Source organism: Gymnogyps californianus, chromosome 3 (assembly GCF_018139145.2).
Source record: "Gymnogyps californianus isolate 813 chromosome 3, ASM1813914v2, whole genome shotgun sequence".
Taxonomy (NCBI): Eukaryota; Metazoa; Chordata; class Aves; order Accipitriformes; family Cathartidae; genus Gymnogyps; species Gymnogyps californianus.
In genome coordinates this window covers 107344152-107368664 of record NC_059473.1, presented here as the reverse complement: position 1 = coordinate 107368664, position 24513 = coordinate 107344152, and the positions used below count along the sequence as shown (strand labels likewise).

General features: G+C 35.7%; 1 protein-coding gene across 1 annotated transcript in view; it reads left to right on the top strand.

Annotated features, from left to right (window-relative positions):
• The window catches only part of PXDN (peroxidasin), an 89890-nt gene that overhangs the window by 9563 nt on the left and 55814 nt on the right, over positions 1-24513 (top strand). Inside the window, 2 exon segments of the mRNA XM_050893350.1 lie at positions 19779-19850; positions 21482-21553. Coding sequence (XP_050749307.1) covers positions 19779-19850; positions 21482-21553 — 144 coding nt within the window.

Genomic DNA, 24513 nt, shown 5'->3' with positions numbered 1-24513 from the left:
ACAGCCTTATAGGCTTAGACTTCACTTACAGAAAAAGTCCATTTATAAAGGTGACATTTAAAATCTATATCACACAAGATAAATATTTATAGTTGCTTGTCTTTCTGGAGAAGTTTATGTGTAAAAATAAGTTAATATTTTAAATACTTGTGTGTCTGTCTATGTTTATATATATATACACGCTATACGTATTGTGTGTGTGTATGTATGTGTGTGTATATATATATACAGTAAAATGGAAACAACTGAGCCAAATTGTCTTTATCATTTGTTCCATTTGGATTTGATGAAAAAAAAACAAAACCAAAACAAAAATAGCTTTACAGGCTTTATTATTGCAAACATGGGCAGAGTTACAAGACAATCCAAAGAGATGGTGCAATGAGAGCTGGCTGAGCTGGAACGGAGTGACTCAAATATTTCCTTTTCCTTCCTTTGCTTATCAGGCTGCCAAATTTGATTTCTTTTTGGTATGGAATTATTACTGTTGCTAATGATTCTTTAAAAAGAAAATTGAATGAATGTTTGATTTATTGCAAGTAACAAAGATTTTCAAATTTCTTGAGAAAGACACATGAGGGAGAGACCGGTGTGGGCTCTCAGCTTCATGTCTTTTTGTTTAATCTGTATTTACACAGATTAGCAACAATTAGGACATTGAAGAGTTTGTGTAGTGCCTGGCATGGTTCTTGAACCCTGTGACAGTTTGTAGAATCAAAACTGTGAAGTTTGGTACAATGTAGTGTTCTCTCTTGTTTTTTCTGAGTTTTTTTCTGTGTTATACTAAGCAAAACGATGAGCATATGTATTTAACTCCAAAATTAGTTTTAATGACTGTGACATTGCTCCCTTTTCCGTTGTGTTCTGTTGTTGTTCGGACTTTCAGATCTTTTATTCTCTTTCCAATTGCCGCTCCCCAGATCTTTCAGAAACATTTTCTTTCAACATTCTTTCCCCTTAAATCACTTATTACAACAGTCTGCTCATTGCCTGGCTGGTCTAAAAGAGGAAAAGAATGTTACTTTGTACACAGCATTACCTTAACTAATGACTGGTTTTGGTAAGCAGGATGATGACTGCTAAGTGTCAAGCTATTGGCATTGTGTTAGCCAGACTGATGGATTTAATAGCCTTTTATTAGCCATATATCTGCCAGTTTCCTTCGTAGGAGAAAAAATATAGAATAAGCGAGTCCATGCTTGCTTTGACTTATCTCCAGGCAGTGTGAGGCATAGCTGGGGCAGCATGAAATTCAGTGCAGACTTCTCAAAAGAGTTGAATTCAGAGGCTTATAGCCTCTGTCCAAGGTCTACCGTGCTCTACAGAAGGTAAATATTTTGTTCTTACATGGTTTTGATTGGCCACTTCGATATAAAATCTCACTCTGATATCTTGTGGTGGCTTCTATTTAATGACTGATTATCATGATAATTGGATAAATTTCATAATAATCAGATGAAATCTGTCATCAATATTCATATCTTTAAAGTGTGTCTGAATCAAAGTCTTATAATGTTTTAGTGGTGGATGAGGAAACTTTTTTTTTTTTTTAATTTTTCAAAAATATTTTGGAAAATATGTGGGGCAGTCTGTGGTCTGGTGCACAGATAACTAGTGAGCCATTCAAAACACTATAAATAAATACAAATATATGCCACATTACATTGTCTGCTAAGATAACGTAAAAAGCTGGAGCAGCAGTGGATGGTGTGGCATATGTATATAAAAAATACACAGCGATTGATTTGCTGCTGGGAAGCTGCCTATCAAAGCAGGATGCCTATTAAGGGATATTTTGTCACTCTTTGGGATAATAACTAATTTGGGTTCAAGAAAAAAGTTTTCGTTTGGTGGCATTTTGATAAAGTCTCTGAGAAATTTGAGACGTGGGAGTATTTTAAGTTATTTTTTAAAGACATAAACTGAATCATAAAATTCAGATCTTTGACTTAGGTAACATTCTCAGTCTCCAATAAAAAAGGCCCAGGCGTTTGATTGAAAGTGCCAGAGAAAGGACAGACTTTCATCAGGCAGGAAGAGCTGCAGAGCTGCGGCAGGGCTGCAAGAGCTAGTGAGAGCAATTTGATTATGTGAGTAGGTTTGCTCTGGCCAGATTCAAGTCATTAACTTTCTGATTTAATTTTATTGGCCTGGGCAAAGCTTAAGTAAGTGTAATAGCACCTATGTAGGGGGTAGAATCAGCTAAAGTAAATCAATTAAAATGTTCGCTAGTTAGACTTTTATGTATAGATAAAGCATGTTTTAGGTGTAGATTGAAGACATAGCTGTCAGGAGTGTAAAAAATTGCTACCAGGAAATTACTAAAGGTCTGTAAAGACCTTTCTTAATATAGAAACACCTCCTATACTTTAACAATAAAGCAATTTTTAAAACTCCGGCTATTCTTTTTCCTGAGTGCTCTATGAATAAGCTAAATCACTTGAAATTTCTAAAATATTGATACATGCCAAAACATCTTTCCTGATTCAGTGAACGACAGTTTTGAAAATTTAGCCAGAAGATCTTCTAATCTTCCCATTATGACATGAGTATTTAATGAAATGTTTTATACTGTGTCAACTTCATGTTCTTTCTGGAGCAGATGTTTTCTTTTTGACATCTTCTGTTTTCCTTATACATTTTGGATACATCTTGCATGTGAAGAATTGCATAAAAGTAGTGGAAACAGAAGAAATATTGTCTAAAATGTAAAAATAGTCTGAGACACAATATTCATTGGAGATTTTCAACTGAGCAGTTTGGCAACATAATTTAAGTGGCAGAAAGCAAGATTTATAATAAAAAAATAGTAACCAGCATTCAGTGTCAATCTTTATACCGGTCATATCTGTATACAAGATATCTATCCATCAATGGATGTAAGATAAAACTATCTTTTGAAAAAATTTGTGGGTATGCCAAACACTTTAGATAGTACAGGGGAAGTATTCCATTTTTGACGTGCTTGCAATGTGAACAACACTTAGAGAACAGATACAAGAGGTAGATAAGTAACTTGTGTACAGCCCACACACTGAGGTACTCAGGTGTATTATGTAGGTCAGTTTTGTAACTCCATGGCATGCATTTATAAGCCCTTATTCATCAAAGAAAGAAATAAGAACTAGTTGTGGTTTGTCACTCACCATTCAACAATACCAAGTTGAATTCAAACTAGTTTTGTCTTTTCAATATTGGTAAAATTTTGAATTCCCACAATATACACAAAACCAGTAATATCTGTGCAACCCAGATTCTTCAGGTAACAGTTTTCCATTACCTTTCGTTTACTTTTTTTTCTGTGGATATCCATCAGGAATTGTTTTGTAATAGCATTAGCATAGAGCAAGTAGCTGTCTTGCTTGTCAGCCATTGTTTATGATAGAATTTGTATCCTGGCTGTTTTGTTGTTTGGGTTTTTTTTTGTTTTGTTTTGGGTTTTTTTTGCCATAACTACCTTCTCAAACTCTTTTTCTGAAAATCAGAAAAAATATATATCTCCTCATTAGTCTATAATAATAAATACATCTTAGTCTGTTACCTGAAGTAGAATTTGCATTTATAGGATCCTTAAATATTAAAATATCTTTTATTTACTTATTGGCTTTTGCAGGTTGACTTTGCTTTGAAAACAACCTTATTTCTCTGAAGGGATATTTCATTTTTCAGGAGCCAATCTTCTGGACAGTATAAACAAAAAATTGCTTTTAAAACAAACTGATGGTTGGGGTGGAATTAGTTTATTTTATTTTTTAACTTTGAACTTTGGAGATAATTGAACATGATGGTAGATGCACATAAAATAAATCCTTTTTAGGATCTGGACCCACATGTAAGAAATTTCTGATAGCATCAGGACTTGAAAAACTTATTGAATGCCTTTGTGGATTTAAAATTTGCTTTTTTCCCCTCTTGGTTGATGTCTCTTTCATTCTGTAAATCTGTTGTTTTTAACTGTACAGTGACAAAGCTTCAGTGGGTGGGAAATAAAATGTCGATTCAGGTCAGCCTTATCTTTAGCCCTGTGGTTTGGACATGGGAAAGATTTGTCCCTCCAGAGACCAGAGCAAGTGTATAATCTCTCAGCAGAGATTTCAGCCACGACACTACTGTAGTAGCACAACATCTGATGCCTGAGGAAACTTTACCAGTAGAAATCTATGCGCTTAAGAGGTTAAGTACTGGGTTTGTGGCTTGCACTCCTCAGCCTCTTAAATTCTATTTAAGGTGTTTTAAGTATTTGTGGAAATCCCAGACATAAATTGGCATTTGTATGCCTCTGGATCAGAGGGTATATTTGTACTTCTGACCAGTCTTACAGCAATGATAGTTTAGCTGTGGGTCCAAGAGGATTCTTTTTCAGGTGAACTTAAAATTTGGTCAATAATATTTGTGGGAAAGAATTTTTTAACTGGCTTTTAAGCCATATATATGGCAGTGTTCTTAGTCAAGCGGAGTACTAGTAGTTTATACATTTCCAGGACATGTAAATATGTATTTTTGGGTAATAGAAACATTCTAAGAATCTATTATTCAAAGCTGAAAAGTAATTAGTAGATATATCTGCTTATTGAAACTAATATTTTTTTAAACTTTTGGCTGCAGATAGTACTCAAACTTCTTTTTTTGAGATGACTATTTATACTGTATATTAAAAGAAAATAGTAATGTATTTAAGTAGCTGGTCTATTTAGTATATTAACGCTAGTATGTACCTACTTGTTTTGTTTCAATTTTCTGTTTTAATTCACAAAATAGAGATTGTACCCCTTTGCAGTTAAAAAAACCCAACCCAGAAACACCCTGTGAGTGGTACCTGCGTTTCTTTTGGCTGCTGGGTGCCAACAGTAGTGGCTCGTTCCTGCCCTTGATCTTCTCAGTCAGTTCTCAGAGTTAGCTGAAAAATAAACAAGGGAAAAACATTTGGTTTCACTTGAATCATTTCCCTGATTTTGTGGCCTGTGACGTCCGTGGCACCTGGTGTTACCCCCAGTGAAAAGGTGGCCTGGCAAGTGGCAGGAGGGCAGGAACTTCTTCCTGAGGGAACCTGTTAACCAGCCCCTGGGGCCTCACCGAAATAGGCCTGCCATCAGGGAAAACCTTAAAAATAAGCCCGAGTTTGTGATACAACTTGAAGGGCCAGGTTCTGCACACACAGAGGACTGTCAATGCCCGTGCTGAGACCTCCTTGCAGAAAAAATCCCCTTCCACTTTCCCTCCTTGCCAGGGAAGCGAGAGCCACCTGCCCCCCACTCTGTGCTTCCTCAGGCATGCTGCTCCTGCCCGGCAGCAAAAACAAATGTCTTTCTTTGGAAACGTTTAGAATTTTGACTTTCCTGAATTAATTTTTAATTAATCTCCCATGTATTGAGTTGTCATGCTAGGTATTGTTTTTACAGGTAAAGGCAGGTTTGTATTTAATTTAATGTTTTAGAGATATTTCTAATTTTTTTTTTTCATTCTACTTTGGCAAGACTAATCAAATGTTTTAACTTCTCCCCATTTTTTGCATACACATGTGGTTGAAAGCATTTTCCTTTCTGTTTGAACACTAGGGAAGACCCCTTGAGAGTCCATGTTAGCCATAATATGTTGCTGGGAAGCCTGTGAAGTTGCTCTTCACGTGGCCCAAATGGTATTTATATGGCCTGCGTGATAGGTAGTTTGCAACTGATAAGGGGTGATGAAAACAAGGATGTAAGTTGAAACGTGTTCAAAATGGAAAAATCAGATTGAATTATTACTTTAAAAATGGCATTAAACTGTGAAGACTGAAGTAGTACAGAATTGTCTTCGCTTATACTCAGAAATGAACTTTTTGTCCTTAGGAACAAGATGTAAGTGTGTAAAAACATTTTCTGTCTAAAAGTGTTTCATGCTTCTTTCTGGTATTTTTAGTACTTGGTAATGTGATTAAATAATTACAGAGATATTAAAAAGTGCTTTCTAATTAATTGTTGACTTAATACTGCCAATATTAGAACCACTAGGAAGAGGGTGCATGATTTAAAGCAAAGTAGATGTGATCTCCTGAGGCCACCGGAATTTTAAATAACTAACACACACACACAGGACTAGTAACACTTATCTGGAAATTTCAGACACATCTGTAATTTGCAGCAATCCAGTTTTCCAAGTTTTTTTAATCTGGTCAACCCAGATTTACTTTGAGTAGAGACAGAAGAAAAGAAATGTGCAGGGAAAGAAGTTGTAGGCATTTTATTTAGTTCAATCCTAGTTTCGGCATGTGAGGTAAAAGGAGATGGGTGTTGATTGATTATGCATGTTGTAGGATATGATTAAGATATATAAAGCATAATATTTATTATTATATTTTACTTACTCTCTTGATGCGTTCTGTAAGATAACTTTTTCCCTAATGAGTAGGAAGCGGGAGTGGGAAAGGAGCAGTAGCTCTAAAATGGCTTTAATTGTTTTTTGTTTATAATTTTGATATTGATGGTAGGATGGACATAGCAAGAAGAAAAAGGAAGGAATAATCTCTGTTCCCAGCGATTCCCTTCACTGAAAGTCATTCAGTTGGGTACTTCACAATTGAACGTCTTCTAGTAGCTGCTTCCATTGCTCTTCGTAGGCAGAAAGCAGCTTCTCTTCTCCCAAGAGACAGGAACACACAGATGCCTGTGCTGAGGCTGTCTGCACTGATGAGGAATGAGGAGATAAATATTGGAGGAGTCCTAACACAGCCCTGTCACTCCCAGTTCTTGTTCTGAGTTTGCTTTGCCAGGAGCAGGAGGAGCTGGAGACAGAGCAAGAAAAACTTATCTGCACTGGCAGCCTGTTGTTAACCTCAGGAAGCAGAAAATAGGATTCCAAGAGCTGCAGTCTTTTCAGTGAGGTGACCTGGGATTTTCCATAAAGTGGAAGGAAGAGCCGTCGCTTTGTCTGAAACCAGGAAGCTGGTCTGCAGCCAAGTGATAGGGTACCTGAATTTTTGTTTTTAATCTTTATGCAAGCCAATGGTGCTTTCCATATTAATAGTAAAATGTCCTTGGCATTCTATAAGAACAAGTATCCAGATAAATTCTAACACCACCTCTGAGTCTGAATCTAATATGGCAATCTCTGTATTGGAAATAACTGGGAAGTACATAATGGTTGGAAATACATTCTGATAAAATCCGCCTAGTAGAGAGGGAAAAGTGACGCATAGATTTACAATGAATAAAGGCTTTTGAGTCAAATTTAGATGTTATTTTTAGATGTAGTAATTCCTTCAATTTTCCACATCCTTTGACTTGATGTTGATCTTTTATTGCAAGACTTCTTTTTGAATTGAAGGAGACAAAATGGGCATTCTTTAGTAAGGTCATTGGCATTGTAGATGTTGGATGTTTATTGGTATAATAAATATAATGCAAGCTCACATGCACTGCATCAGTGAGGCTTCCTGCCCTGAGGAAAGAAAAGCCCCCAAAACTGCACTGATGGGGAAATCAGACTTCCATACTAGTATATTAGTTTACCTGCCCAGTCTGTTACTTCTTTCCCAGCCCTCACTCACATCCCTGTTTTCAGCTGTAGGATCTGCTGCTGCTGAGAGCTCATTGCCCTCAGCTCTGCCCTGATACTTGCCCAGTGCGGGGTGTACCCGGCTGGGTACTCCTGTGGGAGGGGGGCTGAAGTGTCAGAGCTAGAAGGAGGCTTAAGAAGCGATCTGACCTCTGGCACTCTGGTAAAACACAGGTGACTCTTCCGTATCAGTGTGTATTTTCTTTTATGAATACACATGCTCATTTGCTTGCATTGCACCTGCATCCGTTTTCCTGACAGTAAAGAAAGAAAGAACTAATCTGCCACAGAACAAAATCAGAAAAATTACAAAGAATTGTGAGTATATTTCCTGCCCACCCATATTGGAAGTTTTATGATTTATTAATTTATTTATTTATTTATAAATCTTTAACAACTGCTGCAAAAAAATTTCATGTATGAACTTCAGTGCTTAACTCCTCTGGGCCTGTTTTAAGAAAAATGGTCAATGCTACTCCTCACTTATAGCTGTTTACTTCTAGTGAGCAGAAACTGAAGATAAACACGCTCAAGCTTGAAGCAGGATGAGACAATCCCATTTTTAACAGTGAATATAGTTAACTACTGGAATGACTAGCAAGTCATTAAGTTTTGCTTGATTCATGGTCTTTTTGAATCACAGTTTTATATTTTTCTGAAATGGATGGTTCAGCTCTGACAGCAATAATTGCCTTAAGACAGGAACTTCTCTACTGTTGTGTGACTTGTCCTGTGTGGGAGGTCAGGGGATGATGTTTCTTTCTGGCTTTCAGTTCTTTCCCCTGAGAATATCACTATTTCATGGATATAGAGTTTAGACTTAAGCATCCCTGTGAGACAGAGAAGTGCAGAAACATTATTTATTTTGCAAAATGGTATGGGGGGAAAAAAAGGCTAATTTACGACTACAGCGTAAAAGCAGTATTTCTGTGGGATTTTTCACAGTAGTAATTCACATGACTACTAACTACAAAACCAAATGAAACTATTGCCACATTTGTTTCAGTGGTTCATGGTATGCCATAAACTCGTCAGCTTCCCTTTTTGGTGTCTTCTTTACCCTACTATAGAGGAGAAACTTTTTTTTTTTATTGAAAAGTACAGTTGAAACAATAAATACTGAGAAGGAAACTGAGAAGAGGTTGCATCCCCAACTGTTGCTAATCCTCTGAAAGTATTTCAGTATTCAAAATATAAATAAGTAGCTCTTTACAATACAGACTGTGCCAACCATTAGTTCACTCTTTGCTTGATCCAAGACCTTAACCGTCATGTATTTGTGTTAGCACAGCACACATGCGCAGCTATCATGCCCTATTTTATTGAGCATGGCACAAATGCAGGACAAGAAAGCAGCCCTGCACAAATGCAGGACAAGAAAGCAGCCCTTTCCTAAGGAAATTTCTGTCAAAAATAATCAGTAATAAATCATATGTCTGTACTGTCAACAACCTTTTCATTGTTTGGTTTTAGAAATAGATCCCCCTCAGAGGAATAAAGACAGATTTTGCTTTTTCTTGTTATTTCTTCAGACTGCAGAAGTAGCATTACATCTCTTGGAACTCTACCCATACTGTTAAAAGGAGGGTTTTTTGGTTGTGTTTTCGTTTTGTTTTCTGTTGTTGTTGGGTTGTTGGTTTGTTTTTTTTTTTTAAATAGCATGAGAATTAAAAACAATTATAAAATAAAATTTCTAATTTCAAAATACAGTATTTCTGTAGTGGATGGACTTTGGAAGACTCTGAAGGTGGATGAGACAAAGAGCCATGATCATGCCAGAGTAAAATTTCCATGTATAATTCTTGACAATTAAGCCTACATGCCTAAAACTTTGAATCAGCAAATCCCGCTTGAGTCCTATTAATGGCACTGCATAGCTGGTTGGAAAAATTGGCAACAAGGGCAGCAGAGGGATCTACAGACTTAGTAAGACAATACTGTATTGCTTTTCATTGAATTCACATTTAAATGTTTTCCTTTCAACTCTAATGGCAAAATAATTGTTAGTTAAAACAAATCCTTAGCTCTTGGAGGCTATATCATAAGCTCTCCATTCACCAAACCTGTACCTGATAAATATATTTTTTAAGACTTATAAACTTGAAGTCCCTTTCAACAAATCTTACATATTTGTGCAAATCAGGTATTATTTAAATTAGATAATTGATAGATCATCCAGATTTAATTCTCTATATTTTCATAAGCATGGTTTTGTGATCAAGGGGAGTACTGCCAAATGTTCTGCATCCTGTTCTACAGATTTCAATATTTTTGTGATCCTATTATTTACTTTTGTTACTAAAATTATGGTATACTAAATATTATTGAATATGATACCCACTCACCATGTAAGAATTATGTTTTAGTTTCCCATCTAAAAATGCAGTGGCTTTATTTTATGTGCTGAGTGCTGATGTACAGATAATAAAAATCTACCAATGTAAATTGGAGAAAATCACATATCGTATCTAGTAATTAGACTGGGGAAGAATTAATCCAGAAAATGAATTGCCAAGAAAAAGGAGAATGATGTAATTTTGTTTGTAAAAGAATCACTAGGGCTACATCTTAAAACCAGGCAAAAAAAAAAAATCTTGGTTCCTCTGGTATTCTAGAAAATGTTACGCTGCTAGCAGTGAGAATTACTATAAGTAGTGCTATAGCTGAAAGTGGGGTTTGGTTTTATTTTTTTAAAGTAGTGGCCTTCTCTTTGTTTGTTCAACAAAGTGACACATTTTGTTACAGGGCAGTAGTTAAAGCAGCATTAAAGTGCCATTGACATCATCCAGTTACTGCACTGACTTGATTATATAACCTCTTTTGTGCAATTTTCATGCTCTGCTCTGTTTGAATGTTTTTACTATGCTGATGGCTGTTTTTCATTTCCTGCTGGGATGACCTTGAATAAAAAAAGAATAAGAATAAAGTAGACATAAGCAATGTAGTCTTGCTGGCATTTGCAGGTCTTTTGTTCTGTGTTGAGAAACGTAGTAGTTTGGCATTTATGGTATAGGTTATTTACGCTGGGTAGTAATTAATCTTCAACGGTTAGAAAAAAATAATGTTTTTCTCTTATTTTGTTCTTTTGAATTTGCCAATGGCAAAGTGATCCAGTTATGACAATTCCTACTTTATTAAAACATCTGAAGAGAGCTAAATAAATGATAAATGCAATGGTCATTCTTTAACTTAGATAATTAATTTAACCTATTGAATCTAATAGATCTACAAATCTAATATTTATCTATTAAATTGCTCCCTCCTTTTTTTAAAGGAAAAGGAGATTAACTAGTTTGCACTTTTTTCCAGATTCAGTATATATCACGCAGCTGAAGGAATTGTTATTTTTCTGTTTTGTCACTTCTTGATGCCAATTAACATTTCATAACTAGCCTTACAGATGAATAAGATGAGTAAGAGTGCATTGTCTTTCACATATACATCTGTTGCAGACTTTTTATATCTCTCGATATCAGAAAGTTATAACAATGAGAAATCCATCCTTTGAAAGTAGTTTGCGTTATTCCTGCTGATTCTTACCAAACCAAAGCCACCGCCTCCTTTTAATTTGTCAAATTAAAGTAATAAAGATTATATTACCGTACAGTTTACAATCATATATAGAGGAAGAGTTTTAGCTTTAAACAGTTTTCACTGGACCTTTTAAAAGTGTCTGCCTTTGAGGCAGGGGGTTGGGCATGGGGCTTGTTCTTTTATGATCCACAATGCTAAGGCATTTGAGAACCTTTCAGTTTTTAAGATACCTAAGACAGCAGTATCCTTTCAGATATTTTCAGTTTGCTGCTGTGGTGATTTTGTTTATCTGAGGAAATATCTCTGAATTTAAGTTCATTCGTGTCGTAAATCAATGCTGAAGTACTGGGTAACCCTTGAAACAAGGTTATGAGATACTTACCTTCACTGCTAATAAAAAAACAAGATTTGATTTCATTGATAAATGCTTCAGTATTTTTCTTTTTAATGAAGATTGATGATAGAAGTCACTAATGTGTCAACATCATGTTTCAAACATCAATGTATTGTACGACTATGTTGATTTCATCCACATTATCTTTTTCTTGTCCAAAGCTAAAAGATATAAAAATATTTTCAATTTAAAGTATGAAATCAGATGCTTTCAATAGGGTAGGCTAATACAAATGCAGATCTTCTGAACTTGAGTTTAAATGCATTGTTCTAGTTTGCCAATGATAAATCTGATGCTTTGGCTTTATTCTGTCTTGATGGATACTGTTTTTGGAGAAACTTGGAAGTCCTACTTTTTTGGAATTCTTTTTGTTTGTTTGTTTCACTTAGTCTGATTTTCATGTAGTGTTTCTTAGCATGAAAGTATGAATGTGATTTATAATCTATTATATCTGAGAGTGATACGCTGGAAAATAGTCCTCCAGAGCAAATTTAATAAGCATAAGTGTAATGTGGTGTTTAATTTGTGCTGTTGATTGCATCTAACATTATTAAGCAAAGTAACAGAATATTTTCATTTTTGGACAAGAAAAACTTATGACAAATGCTGGGAGATTACCAAATGATTAAAGGGATCTTCTAAAGTTTGGAAATATAGGTGATGTAGAACAGTAGGTCTACCCAAAAAGTACTAAGTAAGACACAGTCTCATGTCACGGAATTATTTGGGGTTAGTACAAGCAATGAAAGCTTGGTTAGACTAGCTACTTGTCCCCCTCAGCCCCAACAGTGAAAACAGTAACAAATAAATGTATTATTTAAAATTTATTCTTTAATCTGAGAGGGAAATAGGATTGATAGCCTGTTTTTGCATTGATCTCTATCAAAATCAGGAGGGCTATAAACAGAAGATGAAATTACACGTTGTGCCTAAAATTTTCCATTTGCACGTAGAGTTCTCCTCTCAAGCATTTTTTAATAATAGAACAAAAAGCATTCCAAAGCAAACTAAGTTATCTTCCTTACTTTAGTCTAAGATTTTGCACATATCGTTATTTGGGACGTATGTTGGTGATTCTAGCTGTTAAAGTTGGAAACTATTTCCTCATGTTACATTTTGTAAATCTTATTGTTACACCCAAACGAACGAGCCTTCAGTTTTATTTTTGCTTTCATTTCCATCTTGCAGCCAGGAAGATGGGAGGTGGATAACGAAAATTCTGAATGTTTTCAGCTGTCTTTGCTCTTATGAAATATTTTATTTAAAGTTAATGTTCTGAAAGCTTTTACATTCAGATTTAAGTGCACTGGAATTAATTCACGGAAGACTGTGTATGATAAAAAACTTGCATAACCTTTAAAAATGGCAAGAATACTTGTAGTTGTGGTACTAGATTTGAAATCTCTGTAATTGCAGCATTTCTGTCAGATGTGAGTATGACATGTAGAGTTCTTTGCTAATGCCCTGACGGTATGCTTTGCATACGTACATTATGTCACAAGATAAATGTTTTTAATTAGATCATCACCTTATACAGTGTTTCTATATCCATGTTAGAATTGGCTGATTGTATGTGTATATATAGAGAGACATGGCTATGAATGAAGCAGTAGCTTAACATGTTGTTGTTTCATTTTCTTTTTTTTAATCAAGATCTTAATATAATGGTTTTGTGTCATAATTTTTTCTGACACAAATTAAAATTGAAATATATTTTAATATATACTATTGGTATACTATACTACACCGTTTCCTATATACTCTCTCTACAGCAATGAAGGGATCTCTGGGAAATCCTCCAAGCCCTAATAAGTGTACCCAGTCTGCAGGCAGAGATGAGAAGGACATGGCTGGGGTGGAGCAAGCAGAGGAGAAGCCCTGGCGTCCTTCTTCCTGTTGCTGTTGCAGCAATTCTTCATAAAGAATTTGCCCATTTGCCCATTTGTTGTTAGGACAACACCTTTTGTATTAGCTGCTGCTTAATGAGTGCTTATTACTTGGCATCAAATAGGTTATCATCAGTGGGGTCACGACTGGGAGTGACTTGTTTTGGTGTTGAGTATCCACAACTTGATCCGCAGGCTGCCACCTTTTGAGGTGCATGACAGGGGTACATGACGTTGTCTTGGCAGCCCTACTTTAAATCAGTTTAATTTAGAACAGTTCATGATTTTTCTGAGTTTGATGAAGCAACAGAATCTTTAAAAGTCAAACATATGCAAAAAAGAATCTGAATTAAGATTATTAAAGTACACAAGTCTAATCTCTTATAAAAGTAATGAAATGTAAAGCCTTAACTTTCCTCTCCATATGTTGTTTTGCAATAATTAGAAAACAAAAGAATAAAGGAAAACTGCACTTACTTAATCTATTTTTTATAAAAAAGTTCCAGTTTTAATTCCAGTGCATGGTTTGTTCTGAGTAAAAATAGTCCCTTCTCTAAAAGGGATTCCTGCATTTCAAACAGAAAATGATATGAAACTTCTTTAATTGACTTTTCTTGTAAGTTGTTTGATGTTTAAGGTCAATGTATTTGAAAGCTGTATTTTTTGCTGTGTATCCTGTGTGATTTTCGTATTCCAAATATTTATTAATGCCTTTTAGTATTTATTGCTTTATTTATTCTATAAACTATTATTTTGTAAACTTGCAATGAATTTATATGCCCAAATGTTGCCTTGCCCCATCTGGATGTGTTAACAGAGAACCCACAGATTTCATTACTGCGCACTGTCGGTGCAAACTTTAAGTAGGGCGTTCTGGAGTACCAGGAGCTGCCATGGGAGCATTGGATTGTATGGGACAGTAGCAGCTGCATAATGTTTTTTAATATTTAAATATGTAGAAGTTTTCACTATGTTTAATTAGATGGTTAAAAGTTCATTTTCAATGCTAAATTGGAAATAGTTTACTGTTGTTAAGAATGGGCAGTCTAAGGGGGGGGAGACAAATGGACACAGTTAGTTCAAAGAAAGAATTTTTTAGGAACAGAATTTATTTTCATCCGGACAAAAAGTGTCTGCAGCACAGTTCTTGTTTGCTTTGTCACAGAAAAGAAGACATACAAATATTTTTTTATTTATATACCATATGTCTAGATCTTACAGATTTTCATAAAACTTCGTTCACATAACGGCACATAGGAAGCCTGCTAAGCAACTGTGTATGTGCACCCTGTTTGCTGCGTACTGCTTGGCATGCTTCCTGACCCACGGCTGTTCGCGGTGGTGTGGGACCCCGACCGTTCCCAGGCGCTGGAATGCTACACTCAGGGGCGTCCAATTGCTAAATTGTCAGCGTGCTCCCTGGCACGTTCTTGGCCCACACAGCCTCATGCTCTGCTTTCCTGGTCACACTCCATGAATTAGCACAGAGCAGATGATGTGGGGCCAGGAAGATAATCCTGAGAGTATTCAGTTTACTAGGCATCATTGACATGTTGTTTTGTTTGTGTTATTCAGGGAAGAGGTAATGCTTCAAAGTGATGGGCTTAGCTTCTGTGGAAGTCAGTATGGCTGAAGTGTATTTTTACAACTTAAATTGTTAAGCTGTGGAGGGTTGCAAGGAGGAGGAAAATGGTAACCATTAGTATTTAGGATGTTTTTGTGAATTGACAGAAAGACAAGTTTTAGGGCTCTGTGTAGAAGGGAAAGTTCATTTTCATTGTAATGACTCTTCTTTTTTTACATATGTATATACACGTGGCTGTGTCTGAGACCGAGAGCTAAGAGTTAACACTGTTGGCAAAGTGTTTTGGGAGGTCAGGCAGAATTTCTCTGAAGGAAGATGCTTAGGTACAGGACCACAAGGTAAGAGAATTCAATACAAGAAAGCAGCAGTAGCATACTATTCCCTAAAATTATTATTATGTTGTCTAGGTATAATTTTAAAGAGTAAATATTTTCACTGTGAAACCCATAATAAAGGAGACAATCTGAATTAGGAGTTAGGTGTATTAGATTTTTATTTGAAAAACTGAATGCGTGACATTTAGGTTTGGATTATTATGCAAAAGTTATTATAGTACCCTAAAATCCCATGCCATCATCATAGGTGTTTGCATAATTTTTATTGGTTGTTTCATTTATTATTTAGAGGTTAGGAAGGGGAAAAATGACAGTCAGCAACTGGGGTGGACTCCCTCAGTCTGCTGTTTTAACCTTTTGCTGCACTCTGGCCAGTCAGTGGAAGTCAGGCTCGCTGAGCCCTGAAGCACATCATACAGCCAGGATGCAGTCAGTTTGTAAGAGCAAAATGGGGAACAACAAAAAAGGTGAAAGAGAAATGAATGGGCAGAGAACAGGCTTTTGTGAGTAAAAAGTCATGTGGCAGCATGGTTGGGCAGGAACTATTCTGGGGAAAAAAGGGACAAGAAACCTCATCATACTGATTAACCACACATTATTTCAGCAACACAAAATGTCTTTGAAGATCTGTATCATAATGGCCTGTTTGAGCTACCCTTATTCATTTTTCAGTCTAACACAGTCCTCATTCCTGCCATTCACTCTCCGAGGGGATGTTTTCCTGCACTCCGGTTGCTGTTACGCTTTTGCTCTGAGCTCTTCTCCTGTACCCTGAAATACGGTCGGTTCTCGTAAGCAGGACGTGGGGTCTGTACCATGGGAGGATGACATTTCAAGCCTGAGAAATGGTGCTCCTATTTAGTATGGAACATTTTTTTTCTACTATGGTATGGCAGTGGTGACTGAAGCTTTCTAAAAAAAAAAATTTTTTTTTTTTTTGTTATCTACTGAAACCTTAATTGCCTTTGAAAGAACTGGTGGCTGTCTGCTTCTTCCCTATTTCATTGCTGTTCAGTTTATTTCCACTTTTCAGGGTTTTATAACTTCAGGCTTGTTTCTAATCTCAAATATCTTCCAGAATAGTTGCAGTCACTCCAAATTTGCCAACATCTGCAAACATCATAAGCTTATTTTTTCTTCTACCAACCTTGTCTTAAAATATTTAATACATTATGGCAGATTTCTGCCCAATTCTATTTGATACAACCTTTCAGTTCAATAACTAGTCTTTGCTTATCATCTTTTTGCCTACCAGTGGAACACTTGGTTTACAGAGATTTCCTCTAAACCATATTTCTCTGGTTTGTTTATGTGAATGGCCTGTATCAAAACCGTTAAACTAATGTATGCAAGGTATACTCTATTTCCTTTATCCACTTGGCTCATTATCCTGTTATATAAGGAAATTAAGACAGCTTGACAGAATTTCTTCTTGAGAAATCTACAGTGGTTATGACTTAACAACTTTTATCTTCTGTGTACAAGAAATACCTCATGAATTATAATTATATTAATTTAGAGAAAAAAAGAGGTTGTGTGTTCTTTATTTTGAGCAGCATTTGTGATCTGCCTCACTCTTTGTTTTGGGGGATTTTGTGCTGAAAAATTAATGAAAAAACTTTCGGTTAGCACTTAGAAGTGTTACTCCCTTTGAAGAAAGAGCACCCCTTTGAAGGTATGTACCAAAATCGTAATCCTACATTTTAGTAAGATTAACATTGTTTTTTCTCCAATTTTAATGTAATCGTAGTGCTTACTTTAAGCAAAACATATAATTAATCTTTATAAAAATGTATTGTTGTCATCATAGCTTTCTGTGAAACATTTTGCTTACAGATACCAAATGCACTGGGCTCCAGAGAAAATTTGGGTGCTGTGTTTTATTATGGCTCTTTTTTTAATACCTTTATGCAGAAAGAAAACAAATGGGTAGGGTTTCAAACATGATGTATTATTTAGTCTTAAGAACTTCATATGAGAAGAGCAATAGTGTCAGGAGTTGGGATAAAATATCACTATATGCAACGATAGTAAAAATAATATAAATTATTTTGATGTTGCTAATCCCTAGTTATCCTAGTGAGTTACTGCAGAATGGATTTGACATGTCAAAAGGGTGCTCATTTTAATGCTGACTCTGAGGACTGTCTCCTTCGTTGCATTCATGAAAGTTATGTACTTATTTATCAGCTTTGTTTCACTGTAGGGAATAGGCTTGCTTTACATATGGACGAATGTATATTCTTTGATATCTAAAAAGACATTCTGCATTCTGTCTATGCCTGCTTTGGGTAAAGACTTATTTTTAATTGTGGAACTTGAAAAAAAAAAATCAAATTGAGAAGTCCTGTGTTGTTTAGGAGCTAAATATTGCTAGTTGTAATGGTATTTTGAGGCTTTTGAAAAATACTCAGTTTTCAATATTCCATTCATGAATATTGAATTTTTGCACTTTTGATTATTTTAATCAAAATTAAAATGCTTTCTTGAAACACAATAAACTTTTAGATAATCTAGAAAAAGCTCTCAGTAAAGTAGAATGTCATGTCCAATGATGCTTACAGAGGGATCTGCTGTATCTTCTCTCAGTGCAGGCTGCGACATTCAATGCTTGTGTAGAAAATCTCAGCACCTGAGATTCACTGACTCATAGGCAGCATCTCTTTCTCATCAGGGACATGTGTGTTTCATGTGTGATAAGTGAGTATTTCTTGTGTGAGTGATGAACAAAACGTAACGCTGTTTAGCTATAACTAAAGAAGGTGCTTTTGTAAAGAACAAATTCAAGCTATGACAATTTGTGCTTCTAAATCTGGAAATCCTCGGTCCAGCTGGGAGTTGAGTAAGGCGGCTGTCCTGCATGTCTACAGGCAGTTTAACTACACATCTAAATAAGGGATAGCAGTTTGCATCCCTCATTTATTCCAGTCACTGATCAAATATTTTGGTGGAGTGTAATGCAAACAGAACCACATGTCTAATCCTTTCCTTACAATGAACAGTAGGCCACATCCTAAACCACTTATGTAGAAAAAGTCCTTCTGAGGCCATTATTCCGGAGCTGAGTAAGCCCTGATGGGCTGATTCATGAGGAATGATGCTTAAGTATGCTCTTTACAAAAGACTTCAGGCAACTATACCCTCCATTACGTACAGTGGGGTTATATGGGGTTAGTATGCAGCTCACTTTTTGTCTGCTTTTCTGTATTTCCTTTGACTAAATACCAAATTCCAGAGGGACTTCTTGATAACATATTACCTGTTAAAATGCAGTGCATATTCGTGTTTTTAATTAGGACTGGTTTTAGTGCAAAGATTGAAGTTACGACATGTTTATGTCCTACTTCTTGAAAGCAATTGATAAGTGTGTGTTCTAGGAAGGACAGCGTGATCACAGTCTTTCAGATTTTACTTTCCTTTTGCTTCTCTTCTGTTTGCTTGCCAGAGACTACAAGGTCCTGGTGTCCTTGGTCTGCTGCTAGGAAGAGGACAGACCTGCTGCCCTCCTTCTTTTCCTCGCAGTCGCGCTCTCACCTGTGTGGCCTCCTAGGAAGCCCCGTTGAGTTTGCTGGTCAGGCAGAAAATTATTTCCTGGGTTTTTTTGCATGGGTTTGCTGCTGGTCCCGACGAGTTAGTGAAATCAGTTTCTGAGCCGCTGGGAATACGACAGCCAGTGCAAGCAAGCAGCAAGACCATGCGACTCAGAGCCAGGGGAGGACAGGAGGTGGGCAGAGGTGGAAAACGCTGCTGCCTTCTTTCCGCAGGAGAGAGGTGTGGGACCGGCGCAGCTGTGGCGTTTCCCCGCATCCCGCGCTGCTGCCGCCTCGCTCCCTGTCCCTGCCTGCTCTGCAGCACCTGGCTTGAGAAATCAGTTTCCTTCTTCTTGGAGAAGTTCTCATTAAGCTATAGATCTAACAGGAAACTGAAGATGGTAAAAACATAAAAAACTCAGAGAAAGTAAAATTAAATAAAATAAATAGCTTCAGGCAGCTGGATTTACAGGTTTTAAAAGCAGGACAACATAAGGCACTTAAGCCTCCTTACCCCAAAAAAAAGAATGGAGTAGCTTAAAAGTCTTGAAAGCTGTCTCTTTTTTCCCTGAGCTTTTTTCTGATCCAAATTTTTCTGTATCTGTTTATTTACAAGCATTTTAATTTACTGTATTATTTACAAGCAGCTTTTAAAATACGGAGACAATTCAATTTAGTGAAACACCATTCAACATCCCATTACAAGTTGCTTCACTGTGGAAGAGAACATTCTTCATGACCACGGGTTCAACTTAGATACAGCCTTCAGCACTGACCGCTGAGGCTGGATTTGGTCAATTCTCTGCTTAAACTTGTCAAACAGTGTTTGGATTTGTTTTGCCTTCTCCTTTGGTCAAAAGCTGTGGTTTATGGACGGAGGCTGGTCACGGTGGTCACAGAAGACTTGTGCTTAGTTTGTTTTTCATATGAAAAAATACATAGATTTTTTTATAACATGATTATTCTTTCTTTATTCTACAGAGACCTAAGATTTAATAGGATTAAAGAAATCCAGCCTGGAGAGTTTAGACGGCTTAAAAACCTGAACACACTGTAAGTGCTTTTTCAACCCTAAGGCCCTTTCCCCTTTTGATTTAATATGATTAGTTCGATAATTGCCAAATTTGCTCACATATCACAGGTAAGTAGTCTCACAAATTTCAGCTGTAGTATTTACACAGGTGAGGGAAGTAGGGTTTAGGCCCAAAGGATTTGAAAGCAAAACCAGATATATGTCTATTAAAATAAAAAAGGAAATAATTTACACCCTAATGTTTTATTAACATACTTTAATTGGAGGTATGAAAAATACACACCTTTACTGTATATTTTTTTCCAAATTATGCTAAATGGCTTTGGTGGAATATCACATAATAAATCATGGAGTTACAACAAAGCTGTTCAAAGGCTCAGATGTGCAAATGTGTTGCAGTTACAAAATATTTGACAACTCTAGTGTTTTGAACTTTCCTAGTCTAATGTGCTCACCAGGACTGGCAGAAGTTGGAAGGTTTTGTTCCTACTGAGCTGCCTTCTGTGGAGGTCTTTGTTATCATATATGTTTGTGAAGAAATGTCTGTGTTTTAGTTCTAAAAGGCTTTTTACAAACCGTAATGCAAATAGTATGTGTGTTTATAGTTCTAAGTTAGTATGTCCTTTGTCAGTCCTTCAGACATCACTTTTGAAACAAATGCATGCGTGTTTCTCTTCTCTAATATAATAGCAGTCACGAGGAGGAATTAAGATGGACAGTTGTTTTTACTTTCAAATGTATGTAATTTATGATTGCAAATTTGGCTGTTTTCTAGAACACAAGTAGAGAGTGAACTGAAATACAGTAGTGAGATCAGTGAGTTTTGGGTCACTATTATCTATTTATCCTGCAAGCACATAACAACAAATGTATTGAGACATCTTGTACTGTGTATTCACACCAGAAGAAATGATAGGACTTCCCCCAAAAGTGTATTGTCCAGATCTGTGCTACCAAGATGTTTTTACTAGCTATCCCTACTTCCAGTCACCTTTGATCATGCTTCTGTTTGCAGTTGATCCCCAGTTTTGAATTACAATTTCTGTCAGATATCCAGCCTCAAGTTTTAACTGTCCAAATCGCTGATCTGAGATCCACAAGTCCCGAATAAAGACAGGATTCGTTAAGTTTGGATTCCTTTCTCTTCATAAAACCGCTGTATGAGGGATGAGTGCAAATCTGTGAATACAGACAGTTGTGTGGCTGTATGATGTAAAGGGCCCGGTACACAGAATATTGCTAAGAAGCATCTAGGAAAATTCACTTTTATGCATCTGCTAATGACAAATCTTTGTTAATATCGATTTTATCAATTTCAAACCGATGTGTAGACTTGAGACCAAGATTTTTTTTCCCCTTTGTCTTCATCTCAGATACCTACAAAAAGCCACATTATTTCAGTTTTTAGATTTTTTTTTTCTTTTTTTATTTCTGTCTGATTTTTTCAGAGTTTTCTCCTGCAAGGTAGTGACTGAGCAGCTGTAAACATGTCCCTTTTTTCCTTCTAACAATTGCTGTTAGGGGAAAAAGCGTTTTGTTTTGTTCTTTTTTTAAGTTTTCCTTTTAATGCTACATTACACCTGCTATTGAACATTTTTTCCCCTACTGTTCTTGTATGTTAAAATAAACGGCTGTTTATTTCTTTTTATAGGCTTCTAAACAACAATCAAATCAAAAGAATACCTAGTGGGGCATTTGAAGACCTTGAAAATCTGAAATATCTGTAAGTTAAATGAATGTCACTTTTTGCATCAATGTGTAACTGAACTTCTTCAATGGGAAAGTGCTTTAATCTGAGATTGTGTTTTAATCTAACTCACTATATCAGGAGATAAACTGCTTTGAAAATCTGTGAAATTTATGGGGCGGGGGCAACTGTGAATCTTTGTTTCTATAAGTAGGTGCTTTGAGATTTGCTAATATAAGACTGATATCTGTAGGCAGTAGATTTTAAAGGACTTACTAGTTGCTGTTTACTATATGCAACTTAAAAGATAATTTTAAAAGGGATATGTTGAAAGGTTTAAGAAGTCACCTCTTTAAAGGTTAACTGAAACCTTCGTACAGATACTTCTTAAGTTTGTGTTTTGAAAAGTGGTTTGAAGGCAGCTAGTCCAAGATTTGTGTCTGCAGAAGCTTGTAACTTATATAAGCTTTTTAACTACTCCTAAATTTTTCACTGAACGCAGTATAAATTTGTAAGAGAAAAATTAAGTCAAACACAAAATAGAAAAGTACCTATATGATTTGCCGTAAGTTCTATGTCTTCAGGCACCCTGTATATTTTAAGACTAACTCCTCCCATTTTTAACAAACATATCAAGTGTATTAATTATCTGAATAAACAAAAGGCATCAAAAATGTTATTTTTATCTATATAAAAGACTAAAGCTGAATAGTAAGTTGTCATGGATTCTCAGCTCTAGTCTCTGGAGTCCACCTTCTGTAGTGTCATGTAGAAAAGTTTCACTCTGTTGTCTTGGAGTATTGATCATTGCTTGAATGCTATACAGAAAAAAAAGGTCACTTTGAGATTTCATTGTTTTGGAAACAATTCAGAAGCTTAATTTTCCATCTAGTTTTCAAGAATGCAGCCTGAATAGCTCTAAGAAGGTGGGAGAAGGGAGGAAAATAAAAATCACATAAATTTCTGCAGACACATTACCTAGTTTTCCAAGCTGTGTTTGATTACATTTCCTGGTGTCATTTTTATGTGTATTGTCTTTCAGTAATAAAATTGTTTAATCTATATATAATAGGAAGAAAAAGAATATTGAACAGACTATCCCCAATGAATAAAGTCCATGATGATTGTATTTGTTACAAGATGTTTGTATGGTGGATCTGGTAGTGGAGTACATAAGGTCTACTAATTCAGGATGGCTAAGCGTCTTTCCGTAGTCAGCAACTGTGCCAAAATACTACTTGGTTCTTGTTAGTTCTTTGTTTTCACATGCTTGCCTTTGCCTAGCTGTTGTAAAACTGAGATAAATCTCAACTATGCACTCTGTTCAGTTCAATAAAAGACTGAAAAGAGATAACTGAACTATGATTTGTTTTCATATACGTGTAGTAATGTTTGTCTATATCTATGTTGTTAAGAGGAAGGTCTTTTCCTTTTCCTCTTGTTCCCTGGAAATTTGAATATAAAGTTCAATGTGGTAGTTCAGTCAACTGCAGAGAGCTCTTCTTTAAAGCCATCCCCCGTTTTGTTAAAATAAACTTTAAGAAGATCTTTTTGCCCATATCAATGGCTGTGATATAAATGTTTAGCTTTAAACTGTACAGCCTTAAAGTTAAAAAAATGCTGGTCCTGGTCAGATAATCAATACAGAAGGCTTAAATGTACCAAACAAATACAGTTCAGCTGTGAAAATTTCAGCTGAGTAAGTACATGCTAACTGTATTCTGTGGAAGAAAGGGAACAAAACAGTCCATTTTTTCCCAATAGGATCAACTGAAGTAGAAATTAGAGGGGAGAGATTGTAGAAAAGTTAGAAATATTGTTCAGAATTTAATATTATAAAGCCAAATCATCTGGAATAACTGAGTTTTTGTGTGGCCCGATCCTATAGATATTTGCAAACCTAACTTGTATTGTCGTGTTTCATAAAATGAGATCATTGGTCCATGATGTTACTTGTGTTCTTATGAGAACTCAAGTACTGGATTGCAGATGGTTCTGAAAATGTATAATTGAGTAATTTTAGAAAACCTGTCATTTCTCAGTGGCTTTAATTTAGCAAAATATAAGTATATATAAATATAAAATGTATAACTATTAGTAAATATGAATATATATGTATAAAAATACTTGTAGCTATATAGTTATGTATAAAATATGTAAGTATAAAACATAATAGAGTATATTTATAAAAAAAAAAAAAAAGCCGGTGTCTGAGAGAGAGATGTCAAGGCCCATTCCTGTATCTGTACTGAAGATCAGTTTTTGTGCTATCAGACAAAACTTTTTTCCAGCAAGTGTCAAAGAAGCCTCAGAATTTTCAAATGCTTCTTTGTACTATTTCTTCCTGAAATTGAGCTTAGAGTTTTGAGATATATGTTTTCAGAATTGTCTGTCTGAAGAACAAATTTTGACAAAAAGTAATGATATTTTCTCAATTTTCTGTGCATGAAAAATATTCATCATTGTAAAAGTTGGTCTTTATATTGTAAAAAGAAAATTATGTGCATATGATTTTTGAAGCTTATTTTTTAGGAATATTTGTGATCTTGTTCTTTATGTAATTGAAATTTTGACAGTTCTATAAACAGTTTTGCATGATCTTCCTGTGTTGTTTGTGGTAATGATCTGTCTTTGAATTCATATACTGAAAGTTGGAAAGAAAGAAATGTAATTATTATTGTTTTGCTATGAAACCAAGAGGATACTTTTTTTTGTGCCTTTCTGCCTTTCTGTCTGTGTGTCTTTATTTCATATACCTTAGTGTTGGCAATATGGTTCTTTAGTAAGGATCAAAAAGGCATTAGTAGCTTGGACCCCATCCACAATATAGTTTCTTTCTGCACTTCAGTGATTCTGTAGAATTTTTGGGGTCTTATGTTTCCCCTTCTGCAAAGGATTCTGTAAACACTCCTGTCTAAAATAAACTTTAAAAGTTGTCTTCATATGAGCAAAATAATTGGTAACATGTTTGTAATTTGTTGCTCCTGATACAAGAT